The sequence below is a fragment of the Lepisosteus oculatus genome, chromosome 4, assembly GCF_040954835.1.
Source record: "Lepisosteus oculatus isolate fLepOcu1 chromosome 4, fLepOcu1.hap2, whole genome shotgun sequence".
Classification (NCBI taxonomy): domain Eukaryota; kingdom Metazoa; phylum Chordata; class Actinopteri; order Semionotiformes; family Lepisosteidae; genus Lepisosteus; species Lepisosteus oculatus.
In genome coordinates, this window is record NC_090699.1 from 13,407,513 (window position 1) to 13,427,432 (window position 19,920).

At 53.7% G+C, this 19,920-nt stretch overlaps 1 protein-coding gene across 2 annotated transcripts; it reads right to left on the reverse strand.

Annotated features, from left to right (window-relative positions):
• Positions 1-219: 219 nt before the first annotated feature.
• Positions 220-17,135, reverse strand: prmt5 (protein arginine methyltransferase 5). Of its 2 annotated transcripts, XM_069188749.1 has the most exons (16): positions 16,872-17,135; positions 14,431-14,549; positions 12,947-13,032; positions 10,693-10,827; positions 9,817-9,929; positions 9,566-9,615; positions 8,790-8,953; positions 7,604-7,765; positions 7,052-7,129; positions 6,433-6,491; positions 5,344-5,466; positions 4,397-4,572; positions 3,709-3,912; positions 2,387-2,497; positions 2,213-2,277; positions 220-774 (listed from the first exon to the last, which is right to left on the reverse strand). In XM_069188749.1, exons 1-16 carry the CDS (start codon positions 16,967-16,969, stop codon positions 622-624), a joined length of 1,896 nt encoding a protein of 631 aa, XP_069044850.1. In that variant the 5' UTR covers positions 16,970-17,135; the 3' UTR covers positions 220-621. The 2 variants fall into 2 exon arrangements, with proteins under 2 accessions (XP_069044850.1, XP_069044849.1); XM_069188748.1 differs by lacking the exons at positions 10,693-10,827; positions 12,947-13,032; positions 14,431-14,549; positions 16,872-17,135 and adding an exon at positions 10,285-10,417.
• Between the last annotated feature and the right edge of the window lie 2,785 nt (positions 17,136-19,920).

Below are 19,920 nucleotides of genomic sequence, written 5' to 3' on the forward strand. Positions count from 1 at the left end.
ACACACCCTGACCCTCACACACACCCTGACGCTGACCCTCACACAATGACCCTCACACACACCCTCACACAATGACCCTAACACACACCCTGACGCTGACCCTCACACAATGACCCTCACACACACCCTGACCCTCACACACACTGATGCTGACCCTCACACACACACACACACACTGTCACACACTGACAGACAGATGGGCACGCTGACACCGACGCACACAGTAGCTCCACAGTGTTTATTCATCAAAACCAAAGCACACAAACAGAAAGAACACAGAACAGAAAGTACAAGACGGAGCCGGTGGTTCTGCTGACAGGCCCGGCAGGGCTCTGGTCCGGTGGTACCGGCTCTGTGAGTGTCAGTACACCAGGGGGAGGGGATGAGCTGCTGCCCATGAAGTCCTGATCCAGTTTAAAGGACTCGTGATACTCCGGTTCTGACCCAGTTCTGTCATGCAGGGCAGCAATTGTATTTGTGACCCAGGTGCGCTGGTCAAGATGAGCGGGGTCCATTCTCCTGGTTCTGACCCAGTCCAGAGTGTGAGGCAGCAGACCCACTGGTGTGGGCTATGTCAGTGCATGTCCAGGGTGTGGTTCTGGTCTCGGTCCCGGTCCTGCCCTACAGCCCGATGGTGTAGGACCGGCCGGCGGGGTTGTGGATCGCAGAGCAGACGGGCTCAGTCACGGCCCACTCGTACCACACCTTCCTCCCGGAGTTACAGCGCCAGAACCGGACACCGACCACATCACCCCTGGAGAGAGGGATCGGCTGCTACAGAGAGAGAGAGAGAGACACTAGTCTGAAGTCATATGAATTGTTGGTACAAATTCATTTGCATTATGAATCCTCAGTCATAACATCACAAAGGAAAAAAACTCACAACCTGTATTTTATTTTTCATAAAATTGAATAAAATGATTCAAAGAAAAAAGAGTAATTCAATATGTGAAATGTCTGTATGTACTATACATCAGATCCCCAACTGTGTGACTATGAGTTATTCTTAATTAAATAAAGACTTAGGCTGATTTTATTGTGAGAAATTATTGATTATCTTGATTAACAAACGTTATACTGAGAACTCTCACAATTTGACTGATTTGAAACTACAGTACCTTAACACTGCACTGAGAGAGAGGGGTTAATACAGACACACTGACTGACTGGACACTCCAGTACATTAACACTGCACTGAGAGAGAGGGGTTCATACAGACACACTGACTGGACACTCCAGTACATTAACACTGCACTGAGAGAGAGGGGTTCATACAGACACACTGACTGGACACTCCAGTACATTAACACTGCACTGAGAGAGAGGGGTTCATACAGACACACTGACTGGACACTCCAGTACATTAACACTGCACTGAGAGAGAGGGGTTCATACAGACACACTGACTGGACACTCCAGTACATTAACACTGCACTGAGAGAGAGGGGTTCATACAGACACACTGACTGACTGGACACTCCAGTACATTAACACTGCACTGAGAGAGAGGGGTTCATGCAGACACACTGACTGGACACTCCAGTACATTAACACTGCACTGAGAAAGAGGGGTTAATACAGACACACTGACTGGACACTCCAGTACATTAACACTGCACTGAGAGAGAGGGGTTCATACAGACACACTGACTGGACACTCCAGTACATTAACACTGCACTGAGAGAGAGGGGTTCATACAGACACACTGACTGACTGGACACTCCAGTACATTAACACTGCACTGAGAGAGAGGGGTTCATACAGACACACTGACTGACTGGACACTCCAGTACATTAACACTGCACTGAGAGAGAGGGGTTCATACAGACACACTGACTGACTGGACACTCCAGTACATTAACACTGCACTGAGAGAGAGGGGTTCATACAGACACACTGACTGGACACTCCAGTACATTAACACTGCACTGAGAGAGAGGGGTTCATACAGACACACTGACTGACTGGACACTCCAGTACATTAACACTGCACTGAGAGAGAGGGGTTCATACAGACACACTGACTGGACACTCCAGTACATTAACACTGCACTGAGAGAGAGGGGTTCATACAGACACACTGACTGGACACTCCAGTACATTAACACTGCACTGAGAGAGAGGGGTTCATACAGACACACTGACTGGACACTCCAGTACATTAACACTGCACAAAGTTATAAAATAGTAATTAATAATAATGTTCTTACTTTGAGTGGAAAGAGGATTGGGAACCAAGAAAACATCCCAGCGGAATGAGTCTCCGGTCTGATACCTGAAACACAGAGCCAGTAGTGAGACTGACGGGGCCGAGGAGCTGAGCTCAGTGTGAGCACACGATCAGCGCGAGAGTGGAGCTGGCGGTCGAGGCGCGAGATACTGACTGAGCGTGATGTCTCCGTACAGCGTGGTCTCGAAGTATCCGGCGAACCCATGCAGGACGGAGTTACAGTCGACGGAGAAGCGCAGATACTGGTACCGGTTGTTGTTCATATCTGGAGAGAGAGAAGGGGAGAGACTGGATCAGTGTCCCGCTGGGAGACTCTCTCCTCTCTCAGCCCCCTGCTCCTCTCTCTTTCTTTCCTTCAGCCCCCTGCTCCTCTCTCTCTTTCTCTCCTCTCAGCCCCCTGCTCCTCTCTCTCTCTCTCCTCTCTCAGCCCCCTGCTCCTCTCTCTCTCCTCTCTCAGCCCCCTGCTCCTCTCTCTCTCCTCTCTCAGCCCCCTGCTCCTCTCTCTCTCTCTCCTCTCTCAGCCCCCTGCTCCTCTCTCTCTCTCTCCTCTCTCAGCCCCCTGCTCCTCTCTCTCTCTCTCCTCTCTCAGCCCCCTGCTCCTCTCTCTCTCTCTCTCCTCTCTCAGCCCCCTGCTCCTCTCTCTCTCTCTCTCCTCTCTCAGCCCCCTGCTCCTCTCTCTCTCTCCTCTCTCAGCCCCCTGCTCCTCTCTCTCTCCTCTCTCAGCCCCCTGCTCCTCTCTCTCTCTCTCCTCTCTCAGCCCCCTGCTCCTCTCTCAGCCCCCTGCTCCTCTCTCTCTCAGCCCCCTGCTCCTCTCTCTCTCAGCCCCCTGCTCCTTTCCCTCTCTCTCCTCTCAGCCCCCTGCTCCTCTCTCTCTCCTCTCTCAGCCCCCTGCTCCTCTCCTCTCTCAGCCCCCCGCTCCTCTCCTCTCTCAGCCCCCCGCTCCTCTCCTCTCTCAGCCCCCCGCTCCTCTCTCTCTCTCAGCCCCCTGCTCCTCTCTCTCTCCTCTCTCAGCCCCCTGCTCCTCTCTCTCTCTCCTCTCAGCCCCCTGCTCCTCTCTCTCTCTCCTCTCAGCCCCCTGCTCCTTTCCCTCTCTCTCCTCTCAGCCCCCTGCTCCTTTCCCTCTCTCTCCTCTCAGCCCCCTGCTTCTCTCTCAGCCCCCTGCTCCTCTCTCAGCCCCCTGCTCCTCTCTCAGCCCCCTGCTCCTCTCTCAGCCCCCTGCTCCTCTCTCCTCTCTCAGCCCCCTGCTCCTCTCTCAGCCCCCTGCTCCTCTCTCAGCCCCCTGCTCCTCTCCCTCTCTCTCCTCTCTCAGCCCCCTGCTCCTCTCTCCTCTCTCAGCCCCCTGCTCCTCTCTCTCTCCTCTCTCAGCCCCCTGCTCCTCTCCCTCTCTCTCCTCTCTCAGCCCCCTGCTCCTCTCTCTCTCAGCCCCCTGCTCCTCTCCCTCTCTCTCCTCTCTCAGCCCCCTGCTCCTCTCCGTACCTGTGTTGGGGTGTGTGAAGGTGAAGCAGGCCTGGGGCTCAGCCAGCTGGTGGTAGTTGTGCAGTCTGACCACGTACGGCGTCTCGAACTGGCTGTCGGGGTCCCGGTCGCGCTCCCTGCACCCGCGCACCTCGTTGTACAGCTTGGAGGAGGAGAGTGGCGCCAGGAAGGAGGTGTAGGAGCAGGGAATGCTCACTCCATCAGCTGGGAGAGAGGGAGAGAGATGACTTTTTACCGATTCAATTCCCACACCTGTCTCCTGGCCTCTCAGGCTGACGGACACGGAGCCGGACAGTCACACAGGTATACAGGCGGCAACAGCCGTCCAGCTGAGGGTGGGAGCTCAGAGCAGCGGCAGCAATGGATTATGGGTACGAATATCAATTACCGCTGTGTCCAATCAGGATGGCTACAGGGCCCGAAAAGAAAACCTCAGTCGGCCTGGCTGTGGAGACAGCGTCTCGGCCAGCGGCGGTTTCGCCCGTATACAGCAGTCAGTCCGCTGCCCCTCCTCCTCCTCCTCCTCCTCCTCCCACCCTCAGCTCACATGCAGACAGCCATTGACAAGCTCAACCGAAGACAAAACAAGTCCAGATACGGGCTCTCCCAAAATCGCCACACTGCAAACTCAGTCACCGTCTCTCCAAACGGGCTCCGGGGGCTCTGGGCGGCCGTGTCCTGCGCGTACCTTTCAGGAAGTGCTGCGCTCCGTTCAGGCACTCGGGGGACAGCTCGTTGTCCCCGAAGGACCCCAGCAGCTCGCTAACGATGATGTCAGCCTTCTCGGGCGCCGCCCAGTCCCGCATGTCGCACGACACCACGGTCACCTGGTCGCCCCACTCCTCGAACCGCCAGTTCTCCAGCCTGAGAGCGAGGCGGCGGGAGAGCGCGCGTCAGCTGACGTCTGCGCCCCCGCGGGGCTGTCTGCGGCTCTGCCTGTCTGAGTCTCTCTGTACCTGTCTGTCTGTGCCTGTGCCCGTCTGTCTGTGCCTGTGTGAGTCTCTCTATACCTGTCTGTCTGCAGCTCTGCCTGTCTGTCTGTCTGTCTGTCTGTCTGTGCCTGTGGGAGTCTGTCTGTCTGCAGCTCTGCCTGTCTCTGTCTGTGCCTGTGTGAGTCTCTCTGTACCTGTCTGCCTGTGCCTGTGTGAGTCTCTCTGTACCTGTCTGCCTGTGCCTGTGTGAGTCTCTCTGTACCTGTCTGTCTGTGCCTGTGGGAGTCTCTCTGTACCTGTCTGTCTGTGCCTGTGGGAGTCTCTCTGTACCTGTCTGTCTGTGCCTGTGGGAGTCTCTCTGTACCTGTCTGTCTGTGCCTGTGGGAGTCTCTCTGTACCTGTCTGTCTGTGCCTGTGGGAGTCTCTCTGTACCTGTCTGTCTGCAGCTCTGCCTATCTGTGCCTGTGGGAGTCTCTCTGTACCTGTCTGTCTGCAGCTCTGCCTATCTGTGCCTGTGTGAGTCTCTCTGTACCTGTCTGTCTGTGCCTGTCTGTCTGTCTAGTCCCCCCAGCCTTCCCCAGCTGGTCAGTCAGTCAGCCAGCCCCTCGGTCAGCTGGTCAGTCAGTCAGCCAGCCCCTCAGTCAGCTGGTCAGTCAGTCAGCCAGCCCCTCGGTCAGCTGGTCAGTCGGCCCCTCAGTCTTACGTGACGACAGCGTTGGGGTTCTTCTCCACAGCGTACACCTTGATGTTCCTGCCTGCCTGCTTGGCCGCGCGGAGCGACGCGTTCACGAGGGGACCCCTCCCTGCACCCAGGACCATGAGCACCCTGAGAGAGAGGTGAACACCCCAACACCATCAAGAGTCAGGCACAGGGAGAGCACAGGGAGAGAGCACAGGGAGAGAGCACAGGGAGAGAGCACAGGAGGGGCAGGGCACAGGGAGAGCACAGGGAGAGAGCAGGGCACAGGGAGAGCACAGGGAGAGAGCAGGGCACAGGGAGAGCACAGGGAGAGAGCACAGGAGGGGCAGGGCATTAGGGAGAGCACAGGGAGAGAGCAGGGCACAGGGAGAGCACAGGGAGAGAGCACAGGGAGAGAGCACAGGAGGGGCAGGGCACAGGGAGAGCAGGGCACAGGGAGAGCAGGGCACAGGGAGAGCAGGGCACAGGGAGAGCACAGGGAGAGCACAGGGAGAGAGCAGGGCACAGGGAGAGCACAGGGAGAGAGCACAGGAGGGGCAGGGCACAGGGAGAGCAGGGCACAGGGAGAGCACAGGGAGAGAGCAGGGCACAGGGAGAGAGCACAGGGAAAGCACAGGGAGAGCACAGGGAGAGCACAGGGAGAGCACAGGGAGAGAGCACAGGGAGAGAGCACAGGGAGAGAGCAAAGGGAGAGCAGGGCACAGGGAGAGCAGGGCACAGGGAGAGCAGGGCACAGGGAGAGCAGGGCACAGGGAGAGCAGGGCACAGGGAGAGCACAGGGAGAGAGCAGGGCACAGGGAGAGCACAGGAGGGGCAGGGCACAGGAGGGGCAGGGCACAGGAGGGGCAGGGCACAGGGAGAGCACAGTAGGGGCAGGGCACAGGGAGAGCACAGGAGGGGCAGGGCACAGGGAGAGCACAGGAGGGGCAGGGCACAGGGAGAGAGCACAGGGAGAGAGCACAGGGAGAGAGCACAGGAGGGGCAGGGCACAGGGAGAGAGCACAGGGAGAGAGCACAGGGAGAGCAGGGCACAGGGAGAGCACAGGGAGGGAGCACAGGGAGGGAGGGGCACAGGCAGGGCTGCAGACTTACTGTGTGTTAGTGTCTCTCTCTTCCTCCGGCACCCTGTCCAGCAGACACTTGTACACAGCCTGCAGAGAAACGCAGTGAATGACCGGACCCTAGTACCCCCTGCAGCCCCCTGGGGGAGGAACAGGCCAGGCCCCCCTCCCCTATGGCTGTCCCATTCTCTCCCCACCCACCCCTCCAAATCCACTCTCTCATTCCACTGTAATTGCGTGGGACAAAACTGGCAAGTAATGAACTGTTTACAATTCTGTACCCAATCGCTTTGGGATCTTCTCAAACGGTACTGCGGTAACAGGTGGGATCGTGGCGCAGTGGTAAGCGCTGCTGTCTCTCAGACCCGGGGTACTGTCTGTGTGGAGTCTGCATGTTCCCCGTGTCCATGTGAATTTCTTCTGGGTGCTCCAGTTTCTTCCTCCAGCCCAGGGACATGCAGGTAAGTAAACTGCTGGGGTTTGAATGTGTGACTGTGTCTGGTGAGAGTGTGTTCATGTCCGTCTATGTCTGGCACGGGTGTCTGTGTCTCTGTGGTTAATCCCACGGCAGGATGCGGTAAGCAGACTTCTCTGCACCAAGATCGTCTCCTCACACCTCTGAAACACTCTCACCGGAGACGGTGCATTACCTGCTGGTACTGGGAGTACTTAATGGGGTCTTTCTCAAACACTTCGTATGTCTGAGACTCCAGATTGTCCATCAGAGGCTGAAAGAGAGAAGGGTTAATATAGACACCCTGACTGACTGGACACTCCAGTACATTAACACTGCACTGAGAGAGAGGGGTTCATACAGACACACTGACTGACTGGACACTCCAGTACATTAACACTGCACTGAGAGAGAGGGGTTCATACAGACACACTGACTGGACACTCCAGTACATTAACACTGCACTGAGAAAGAGGGGTTCATACAGACACACTGACTGGACACTCCAGTACATTAACACTGCACTGAGAAAGAGGGGTTAATACAGACACACTGACTGGACACTCCAGTACATTAACACTGCACTGAGAGAGAGGGGTTCATACAGACACACTGACTGACTGGACACTCCAGTACATTAACACTGCACTGAGAGAGAGGGGTTCATACAGACACACTGACTGGACACTCCAGTACATTAACAGTGCACTGAGAGAGAGGTTATAACAGACAGTGACTGGACACAGACCTGCAGTGGGGATTGCAGATAGTCTTCGTAGCCCTTGGCAAAAAGCTCATAGGCATTAGGAGGTGGGCGGTTCTGGTTCAGGTACTCCAGGTATTGCAGGTAGGAACGGAAATCTTTGTCACTGTGCCGACTGGACCCAGTAAAGATAAACTGTGCCTCCAACTGAGGGAAAGAGACCAACACAGAGTTTTGAGTCACTCCTCACACAGATAGATAAATACAGACTCTAATATAGACCCTAGAGTCACTCCTCACACAGAGAGAGTAATACAGATCCTAATATAGACCCTAAAGACACTCCTCACACAAAGAGATTAATACAGACCCTAATATAGACCCTAGAGTCACTCCTCACACAGAGAGAGTAATACAGATCCTAATATAGACCCTAAAGACACTCCTCACACAGAGAGATTAATACAGACCCTAATATAGACCCTAGAGACACTCCTCACACAGTGAGATTAATACAGATCTTTGATCTTGATTAGCGATTAACTGAGATTATAATCAGACTCCACTGACACTGACAGAGCAGTGTGAGACTCTCCAGGCTGGACTGGACTGACTGGACTGTGATCTTGATTAGTGATTCACTGAGATTATAATCAGACTCCACTGACACTGACAGAGCAGTGTGAGACTCTCCAGGCTGGACTGGACTGACTGGACTGTGATCTTGATTAGTGATTCACTGAGATTATAATCAGACTCCACTGACACTGACAGAGCAGTGTGAGACTCTCCAGGCTGGACTGGACTGACTGGACTGTGATCTTGATTAGTGATTCACTGGGATTATAATCAGACTCCACTGACACTGACAGAGCAGTGTGAGACTCTCCAGTCTGGACTGGACTGACTGGACTGTGATCTTGATTAGTGATTCACTGAGATTATAATCAGACTCCACTGACACTGACAGAGTAGTGTGAGACTCTCCAGGCTGGACTGACTGGACTGTGATCTTGATTAGTGATTCACTGAGATTATAATCAGACTCCACTGACACTGACAGAGCAGTGTGAGACTCTCCAGGCTGGACTGACTGGACTGTGATCTTGATTAGTGATTCACTGAGATTATAATCAGACTCCACTGACACTGACAGAGCAGTGTGAGACACTCCAGGCTGGACTGGACTGACTGGACTGTTACTGGGTGTGTTTGTCAATCATCATCTTACCTTGAAAAGCCGGAATATAATTCGCTGGTGAGCTTTAGACAAGACAGGAAACCCCTTCTTATTGGTCAGGAAGATGCTAGTGGGCAGAATAGCTGCTTTGATTGGTTCGCCAAGCCATTTGTCAATCACAGCATCAGAAGGCAAATCTGCACCAATCTCAATTGCTGAGGGAAGAGCAGAGCAAAATATTTAATTAGTTAAAACTGTCTTGAACACTTCGTTGTACCAGCTAATAAAACAACAGACTTCCACTGAAGCCTTTATTGTTTGCTAATCACAAAACAACACTTATATATTGCCTTTTGGACTGAGTGTCTCTCCTGTTGTATATGTTTATTCAGGAGGGAGTCCCTGTTGTTTCTAATTAAAGTATTGCACAGGAAACTTACATCAACTAGCAGTGTTAATGTACTGGAGTGTCCAGTCAGTCAGTGTGTCTGTATGAACCCCTCTCTCTCAGTGCAGTGTTAATGTACTGGAGTGTCCAGTCAGTCAGTGTGTCTGTATGAACCCCTCTCTCTCAGTGCAGTGTTAATGTACTGGAGTGTCCAGTCAGTCAGTGTGTCTGTATGAACCCCTCTCTCTCAGTGCAGTGTTAATGTACTGGAGTGTCCAGTCAGTCAGTGTGTCTGTATGAACCCCTCTCTCTCAGTGCAGTGTTAATGTACTGGAGTGTCCAGTCAGTCAGTGTGTCTGTATGAACCCCTCTCTCTCAGTGCAGTGTTAATGTACTGGAGTGTCCAGTCAGTGTGTCTGTATGAACCCCTGTCTCTCACCCAGGCAGATCCTCTTGTTATAGTCACAGAGTGTTCGGAATGAATGCCACCTGTGGAGACAGAGAGAGAGACAGACCGGTCAGGAGAGGGAGAGGAACAGAGCGAGAGTCGAGAGAAGACGTCCAGCCCGTAGCCCCCGGCACGAGAGGAGAATTCAGGAGACAGTCCCACAGAAGAGAGGAGAAGCTCCGCAGAGACAGCGCAGAGCCCATGACCTCACCGTGACCTCACGGCGAGGTCATCACCCTCACCAGGTCCAGGTGCTCTCGTCCTCGCTGCCATCCTCGCTGTGCTGCAGGGGGTCGTTCTCGATGATGTCATCGCGCACGTCCGCGGGGGCCATCAGCGGCACACGCACCCAGAACTGATGAAGAGCAGGCCAACACGGCGATCAATTATCAATCAGGGAGTATCGAGCAGTGTACTGCTTACTGACAACCATGTAGGAGTGTGTGTGTGTGTGTGTGTGTGTGTGTGTGTGTGTGTGTTACCATGCAGGAGTGGTGGCTGGTGTGCAGGTGCGAGAGCAGGATGCGGGCCAGGTTGGCGTTGTTCTCTCCCCGCAGGGGGTGTGTGTGTGTGTGTGTGTGTGTGTGTGTGTGTGTGTTACCATGCAGGAGTGGTGGCCGGTGTGCAGGTGCGAGAGCAGGATGCGGGCCAGGTTGGCGTTGTTCTCTCCCCGCAGGGTGTGTGTGTGTGTGTGTGTGTGTGTGTGTTACCATGCAGGAGTGGTGGCCGGTGTGCAGGTGTGAGAGCAGGATGCGGGCCAGGTTGGCGTTGTTCTCTCCCCGCAGGGGGAGCATGAAGGCCAGGAGGCCCAGTGTTTGTGTGTGTGTGTGTGTGTGTGTGTGTGTGTGTTACCATGCAGGAGTGGTGGCCGGTGTGCAGGTGTGAGAGCAGGATGCGGGCCAGGTTGGCGTTGTTCTCTCCCCGCAGGGGGAGCATGAAGGCCAGGAGGCCCAGTGTTTGTGTGTGTGTGTGTGTGTGTTACCATGCAGGAGTAGTGGCCGGTGTGCAGGTGTGAGAGCAGGATGCGGGCCAGGTTGGCGTTGTTCTCTCCCCGCAGGGGGAGCATGAAGGCCAGGAGGCCCATTGTGTGTGTGTGTGTGTGTGTGTGTGTGTGTTACCATGCAGGAGTGGTGGCCGGTGTGCAGGTGTGAGAGCAGGATGCGGGCCAGGTTGGCGTTGTTCTCTCCCCGCAGGGGCAGCATGAAGGCTGGGAGGCCCAGGTAGGCGGAGAAGTTGAGCTCCTGCATCAGCGCCTGGGACAGGGACACACAGAGAGAGGCCGCGTCACACTTCAGCACCGGAGAGACACCCGCACGGGGGACAGCACTGCCGAGACCTCCGCCGGCCTGCGGCGCAGCCTCGCTGCCGAAACAACCCCCACGGCCCAGATCTGCCCTTCCTTTGCCCCACGACGCGCTGTGCGCTTTCCAACACGTTTGCGCGGATGGATGTTTGATCTTCACTTCAACAATACTGATATCGATAGAGGCGATCCGATTCTACAAGTAACGCCGAAAATGTTTCTTTGTTTATTCAACAACACAAAGTCAGAAATGCAAGTCTCCGCTGTGGAATCAATAAGTACACCTCCGAGCTTCAGTAGCTGGTGTCACCCCCTTGGGAGGGATCACTTCTTGTGGGCGTTTCTTGTAATTGAACAAGTTAATAGGTTTTTCCCCTGCTGAAAAGAGAAGAAAACACAACGTTTCAGCCGTGGAGCCTTCTTCAGGCGTGAGAGGTTGCGAGGTTGTGAGAGGTTTCTTCCTACAGCGACTCGGGAGAAATGTCTGCCCTCTCCTCCGTACAGCACTCCTTCAGCTGGGTGGTGTTTGAGGGCTGTCTTGCGTGGACGGTCCGCTCCGGGTCCCGCCCCAGCAGTTCCGTGGGGTCGAAATCTGGGCTCTGACCCGGCCAATCCACAACCCCCCACTTCTGCTTCCTGGGCCAGTCTTCTGTGGATCTGCTCGAGCGGCTCGGCTCCTCGTCTTGCTGCAAGGTCCACTTCCGGTTCAGCTTCGGCTGTTTGACAGATGGCCTCTCATGCTCCTCGCGTTCTCTCCGGTACACGGTGGAATTCCTGGTTGACTCCATGATGGCGAGCTGGCCAGGCCCTGAGGCAGAGGAGCAGCTCCAGACCACCGTGCTGTACAGCTGGTATGAGGTTCATCTGCTCAAAGGCAGTTTTGGGTTTTCGCCTAACATGACGTCTGGCGTCGTGGCCAAACAGCTCTACCCTCGTGTCACCCGTCCAGAGCACACTGTTCCACCAGCCCTGATCTTCACCTCGGAGCTGTCTGGCAGCAGCTTTTTGCGAGCGGAGGCTTCTCCCTTCCTGACCTCGCGGGCAGGGCACGGTTGTGCGGTCTCTTTGGGGTGGTGGACTCCGGCACTTCGACACGGACTGAGGCCAGACGTGCCTGTCCATCCCTTGATGCCGTTCTGGGGTTCTTGGAGACGCCCTGCGGCATCTTTCGGCCAGCCCTGGGGCTGATTCTGGTGGGAAGAACTGGCCCAGATTGATTGCCAGGGGTGTGACATGTTCTCGGTTTGTAGGTGATCTTTCGGCCGGTGGGGTGATGGACTACAGACTGCTGGGAAATAGCTTTAAAACCCTTCCCAGACGCATAGGCATGAACACTCTTTCTTCTGAGGGCCCCAGAGAGCACTTTTGGCATGATGCAAGACCAAACCAGACCACAGGTTTCTGATGTTTATAGAAGGCAGTGCCCTCGAGCTACTCTCTAATGATGGTGGGCAGCTGCGTCAGCATGCGTAGGCTGCAAAGGAACAAGTAACAGGTTTATTCCCTGCTGAAAAAAAGAAGAAAGAGAACACAACGTTTCGGCCGTGGAGCCTTCTTCAGGTGTGAGCCTACAGATGCAGCCATTCAAAGTGAGCGGTACAGACACGTACCGGAGGTAATTGGCTACGGCGTCACACATCGTGACGCAAGATGACGCGGGGGACCGCGGTACGTGATTGGTTGACCGACAGGGGCACTCGTGGTCCGTTGGTCTGTCGCAGAAAGACTTACAGTAAACGTCTTTACTGTGCCCGTTGTAGATATTGAATTTTACCACTGAAGGGAAATCTTAGTAGCCGAGCATAAAAAGAATAGGAGCATACTGAAACCTGAAGAAGGCTCCACGGCCGAAACGTTGTGTTCTCTTTCTTCTTTTTTTCAGCAGGGAATAAACCTGTTACTTGTTCCTTTGCACTCTCTAATGATGTTCTAATCATTTGCTCCTGTTTTGGTGCACCTGATTCTAATTTCGGCCATGTGATGCAATGATAAAGCTAGGGGTGTATTAACCTTTTCCGCACAAGGAAATGGCATTTCTGTTGATGTGAATAGCAGTGTGTGCGACTCACCGCTTCTGAGTTTTTGCGGATGCTCTCCAACTCCGAGTCCGCCTGGATCCATGGAGACAGCTTCCCGACTATTAGTGTGTTCCAGTCTGGAATGGCAACCAGGAGGAATGAGACTGGACGTTACACAACACACACAGAACAGACCCCACCACACCCCCACTGGACACACACACACACACACACACACACACACCCCACCACACCCCCACTGGACACACACACACACACAGAACAGACCCCACCACACCCCCACTGGACACACACACACACACACACACACACACACAGAACAGACCCCACCACACCCCCACTGGACACACACACACACACACCCCACCACACCCCCACTGGACACACACACACACACACCCCACCACACCCCCACTGGACACACACACACACACACACACACCCCACCACACCCCCACTGGACACACACACACACACACACACCCCACCACACCCCCACTGGACACACACACACACACAGAACAGACCCCACCACACCCCCACTGGACACACACACACACACACACAGAACAGACCCCACCACACCCCCACTGGACACACACACACACACAGAACAGACCCCACCACACCCCCACTGGACACACACACACACACACACAGAACAGACCCCACCACACCCCCACTGGACACACACACACACACACACACACACACAGAACAGACCCCACCACACCCCCACTGGACACACACACACACACACACAGAACAGACCCCACCACACCCCCACTGGACACACACACACACACACACACGAACAGACCCCACCACACCCCCACTGGACACACACACACACACACACACAGAACAGACCCCACCACACCCCCACTGGACACACACACACACACACACAGAACAGACCCCACCACACCCCCACTGGACACACACACACACACACACAGAACAGACCCCACCACACCCCCACTGGACACACACACACACACACAGAACAGACCCCACCACACCCCCACTGGACACACACACACACACAGAACAGACCCCACCACACCCCCACTGGACACACACACACACACAGAACAGACCCCACCACACCCCCACTGGACACACACACACACACAGAACAGACCCCACCACACCCCCACTGGACACACACACACACACACACACACACACACACACACAGAACAGACCCCACCACACCCCCACTGGACACACACACACACACACACACACAGAACAGACCCCACCACACCCCCACTGGACACACACACACACACAGAACAGACCCCACCACACCCCCACTGGACACACACACACACACAGAACAGACCCCACCACACCCCCACTGGACACACACACACACCCCACCACACCCCCACTGGACACACACACACACACACCCCACCACACCCCCACTGGACACACACACACACACACACACACACACACACACAGACCCCACCACACCCCCACTGGACACACACACATACTCTCACCTCTTCCTGAAAGCAGCAGGTCAGATCGGGTCTGAGCTCCAGGTCGAGATCGGGCCGGTTCTGCATCAAACTCTCGGCGAAACCGAGGATGAAATATCGGCATGCAGAGGAAATCAAACCTAGAAATGAATACAGACACACTGACTGACTGGACACTCCAGTACATTAACACTGCACTGAGAGAGAGGGGTTCATACAGACACACTGACTGACTGGACACTCCAGTACATTAACACTGCACTGAGAGAGGGATTCATACAGACACACTGACTGGACACTCCAGTACATTAACACTGCACTGAGAGAGAGGGGTTCATACAGACACACTGACTGACTGGACACTCCAGTACATTAACACTGCACTGAGAGAGAGGGGTTCATACAGACACACTGACTGACTGGACACTCCAGTACATTAACACTGCACTGAGAGAGAGGGGTTCATACAGACACACTGACTGACTGGACACTCCAGTACATTAACACTGCACTGAGAGAGAGGGGTTCATACAGACACACTGACTGACTGGACACTCCAGTACATTAACACTGCACTGAGAGAGAGGGGTTCATACAGACACACTGACTGACTGGACACTCCAGTACATTAACACTGCACTGAGAGAGAGGTTCATACAGACACACTGACTGACTGGACACTCCAGTACATTAACACTGCACTGAGAGAGAGGGGTTCATACAGACACACTGACTGACTGGACACTCCAGTACATTAACACTGCACTGAGAGAGAGGGGTTCATACAAACACACTGACTGACTGGACACTCCAGTACATTAACACTGCACTGAGAGAGAGGGGTTCATACAGACACACTGACTGACTGGACACTCCAGTACATTAACACTGCACTGAGAGAGAGGGGTTCATACAGACACACTGACTGACTGGACACTCCAGTACATTAACACTGCACTGAGAGAGAGGGGTTCATACAGACACACTGACTGGACACTCCAGTACATGAACACTGCACTGAGAGAGAGGGGTTCATACAGACACACTGACTGACTGGACACTCCAGTACATTAACACTGCACTGAGAGAGAGGGGTTCATACAGACACACTGACTGACTGGACACTCCAGTACATTAACACTGCACTGAGAGAGAGGGGTTCATACAGACACACTGACTGACTGGACACTCCAGTACATTAACACTGCACTGAGAGAGAGGGGTTCATACAGACACACTGACTGACTGGACACTCCAGTACATTAACACTGCACTGAGAGAGAGGTTCATACAGACACACTGACTGACTGGACACTCCAGTACATTAACACTGCACTGAGAGAGAGGGGTTCATACAGACACACTGACTGACTGGACACTCCAGTACATTAACACTGCACTGAGAGAGAGGGGTTCATACAAACACACTGACTGACTGGACACTCCAGTACATTAACACTGCACTGAGAGAGAGGGGTTCATACAGACACACTGACTGACTGGACACTCCAGTACATTAACACTGCACTGAGAGAGAGGGGTTCATACAGACACACTGACTGACTGGACACTCCAGTACATTAACACTGCACTGAGAGAGAGGGGTTCATACAGACACACTGACTGGACACTCCAGTACATGAACACTGCACTGAGAGAGAGGGGTTCATACAGACACACTGACTGACTGGACACTCCAGTACATGAACACTGCACTGAGAGAGTACCGATGGACTGTTTCACCTGCTCTGTCAGATGAACCCAACTTTATCTGAGAGTAGGGGTTACCCCAGTGTCCTAGTGTCCTGGCCAAATTTCCCCCTGTCCTTTACCAGTCATGGCCTCCTAATAACCCCCCTCTCTGAACTGGCCTCATCACTCTGCTCTCCTCCCCACTGAGAGCTGGAGTGTGTGAGCGGACTGGAGCATCATCACACTGGGGGGGTGGAGGGGATCCCCATTACCTGTAAAGCGCTTTGAGTGGAGTGTCCAGAAAAGCGCTATATAAGTGTAAGCAATTATTATTATTATTAACTTCGCGCGGCGGGTGACGTCACCGCCGCCTGACGTCACACCGACAGCGGTTGAAAAACTCTCGAGAAGCTGCTGCGGATTCCCGGCTTTATGTCCACAGTCCCGGAGCGGGCCGCGCTCACGCCGTTTCCCGTGTGAAACGTCTCCGGCAGCGCTCACGGCATTTAGAAGAAAAGAAAAACGACGAACGTGCTTCCCCGCGTCACACCGGCAGCCGGTATTTACAGGTTGCGAACTAAAGTCGGTCATGTTATCGAGCTGGAAGAGACGGGGCTCGGAGCAGGTCCGGCTGGATCGGAAGGTTCTGGACATGCGAACCCCGACAGAGCGGCCCGGCTCTCACGTGCTGCTGCAGCACCCCACAACCTGCCGCCCCCCCATCCCCCTCCTCAAGAAAGAAACGCACAGCGACCACGGCTGCTCATTACCCGAGTCTAGCGACCGCCGCTAGCGTGTCTGCCACTTCGGGGACGGAGTTAAGATCCCGGCCGCTGGAGACCCGACTCGCCGAACTCACGGACGCCATCTTTACCCCCTGTCTGGCCGACAGACACCGAGACCCACAAGCCCGGCGGAGCGGCGGAAGAGAGGGCTCACTTCGGAAACGGGCGCCATCTTGGCTCCGGCGCTGACTTTGAGTCGCTGTAGAAAAGAACCGCGCTCTGATCCAAAATGGCGGCGCACCGGGATCAGTTTCACGTCCCTTTTCCCCGGTCTCTTAGCAACCGCGTCAGGCGCGGGCACGCACGAGTGAGCGAAGGGCCAATCATTTGCAGGACTGGCTTAGAGTGACAGTTGACTCAGCCAGTGGGAGAGAAGCTAGGGGGGCATGCGATGAAAGGTGGATCCATACAGCCAATCAGCGAACGGAAGGGGAGGGGTACTGTGGGTCGTGGGTTTCGGTGAGACGGGAATTCCGAGATTTCGTAGCGAGACTGCGCGCTGGCAGTATCTTTCCCGCGTGCTCGGCCGAGGCAAGGCTAATTAAGCAATTACTGGAGGCAGGCGCATCATGCAATCAAATTTAGCAGTCTTTAAGGTCCCTTTGTAATTCAGTGAGAGGTTATCTGTGCTGTTAACTGTCGCTTTAGCTGGTAATTAATATTTGAGCAAAATGCATGAGTGTTTTACACTATGGACATGGACACTGTTCTTATTTCAGATTCTTCACGTTCTCCCGACAGGAGCTCGCTGAATTCAGTCGCCTGATGAACTCTCACTCAACAGGGGATTAATTGCTCAGTCCCACCACTGTCTAGCCGTCGGTCACAAAAGCTGATTGTGTTCAAATGACGCCCCCAAAATGTTAATTACTATGCGAATTGGGTGATTCCCCCTAAAACCCGAGTCGCATGAGTAGCGAGGAGGAGCTGGTTTCGCAAGCTGCGGTGCGTCAGCGGTGCCGCCAGGGGGCGGCATGACAGCCCTGAAACCAGGAGACGCAAACTCCGGAAGAACACGGCGCGACGTGAACGAGGTTTCAGTTCCACGGCGATCTCGCTATCTTTGGTGCTCCGTGGAAAGGCGGGCAGGAAAGAAGGACGAAGGACACAATTAACCAGTTATTAAACAATTACCCCAGGCAGTATGTCTTCAGACTGTGGGAGTCGTGTCTCTCTCTCACCTCTCAATTCAGTTCAAGGTGCTTTATTAGCATGACCGATGGGTACAATCAGTGTTGCCAAAGCAAATAAAGATAATAAAATTAACATGAAACAAAACATGAAATCAAATCTACACACATTTACAGCAGAGACATGTCATAAAATATTGACATATACTGTAGGCGGCTGGAGCATTATTGGGAGACGGACTCACTGTTCCTCAGGCTGTGACAGGAGATCACATACTGGGCTGCCAGTTCAACTGAGTTCCCTCCTCCCTCTCCCTGTAGGATTGGGACCCGTTGGGATTCTGGCAGGTGTGGGAACTCTGGGATTAGATTTCTGAATTTGGGGAAGAATGTTTCTCTAATCCCAGAGTATCTGTCACAGTGCAGTAGGAAGTGCACCTCTGTCTCTATTTCTCCCTGCTGGCAGTGGGAGCACAGCCTGTCCTCTCTGGGCAGCCAGGTCTGCCTGTGTCGCCCAGTTTCTATGGCCAGACTGTGGTCTCTGAGCCTGTACTTCGTCAGGGTCTGTTTCTGTTTGTTCTGTTCTCTAGCAGTGCTGTCCTGAGGCTGGCTGGTGTCGGTGTGGCTCAGGTCGGTGAGCCTCAGGACCAGCTGGCTCAGGGGGCTCTGTTTTGGGCTCAGCTCTTGGCTCAGCAGGGCTTTGTGGTGGTAGGAGTTTTGGTCGCTGTTTTTTAGGTGTAACCAATACTTTAATACTCTTTTCTGTATGTTTATCAATAGTGGGTACTGGCCTAATTCGGCCCTGCACCCGTTGTTAGGAGTTTTTCTCTGCACACGGAGGATGTTTCTACAGATCTCCATGTGCAGAGTTTCTGTGGGGTGTTTGTCCCATTGGGTGTAATCCTGGTCTGTGAGGGGACCCCAAACTTCACTGCCGTATAGGGCAATGGGTTGGATTACACTTTCAAATATTTGGAGCCAGATTCTTGTTGGTGGGTTGATGTTGAAGAGCCTCCTTCTTATTGCGTAGAAAGCCCTGAGTGCCTTCTCCCTCAGTGCCTTCACTGCCAGGTCAAAACTCCCGGAAGAGCTGATGGTGAGACCGAGATATGTGTAGCTGGATGTGTGCTCCAATGTGTTGTTGTTCAGTGTGAATTTGTACCTGTTTCCCTGAGGTCTGGCTTTCTTCTGGAAAACCATAACTCGCATGAAACCCACCACATCTATTTTAGATCCCATTCCCACCACTTTATTCCAGTCCTGTTTCTCTTCTCTCTGTCCCATTGTCCTCAATATAATACATGAATCCTTGAGCACCGGCATTGTACCAACGGTCCTCAAAACTGGTGCTATTACCCCAGTGCCAAAGAAGCCTAACATGGCTCTCGACAATCTTAACAACTTTCGCCCCATCTCCAACTTACCCTTTCTCTCTAAAATTCTAGAACGTGCTGTCACACTTCAGTTACATAACCACCTCATGACAAACAACCTTTTCGAACCCCTCCAATCTGGCTTCCGTCAACTTCACAGCACAGAAACCGCCCTAGTCAAAGTCACCAACGATCTCCTAATAGCTTCTGATTCTGGTTCTCTTTCCATACTCATCCTTCTTGATCTCAGTGCTGCCTTTGACACTGTTGACCATAACATCTTGCTTTCTCGTCTCGAGACTATGTTTGGAGTCTCTGACACTGCCCTCAAATGGTTTAAGTCTTACCTCACTGATCGCTGTCACTTTGTCTCTCTCAATGGGTACAGGTCTGAAATTGGTCTTGTCAAGTCTGGTGTCCCTCAGGGCTCAATACTGGGCCCCTTGCTCTTCAGCATTTACATGTTCCCACTTGGTCAGCTTTTAAGATCACATGGCCTCAGCTTTCATTTTTACGCTGACGATACTCAAA

Bases quoted from the DNA above. Each gene is read 5' to 3' on its own strand.
- prmt5 (XM_069188749.1), bottom strand. From the start codon at position 16,969: ATGGCGTCCGTGAGTTCGGCGAGTCGGGTCTCCAGCGGCCGGGATCTT. The intron at 13,033-14,430 runs GTGAGAGTATGT...TTGCCATTCCAG, and splicing joins CCTGCTGCTTTCAGGAAGAG to ACTGGAACACACTAATAGTC. The intron at 5,467-6,432 runs GTAAGTCTGCAG...CCTCTCTCTCAG, and splicing joins GAGAGAGACACTAACACACA to GGTGCTCATGGTCCTGGGTG.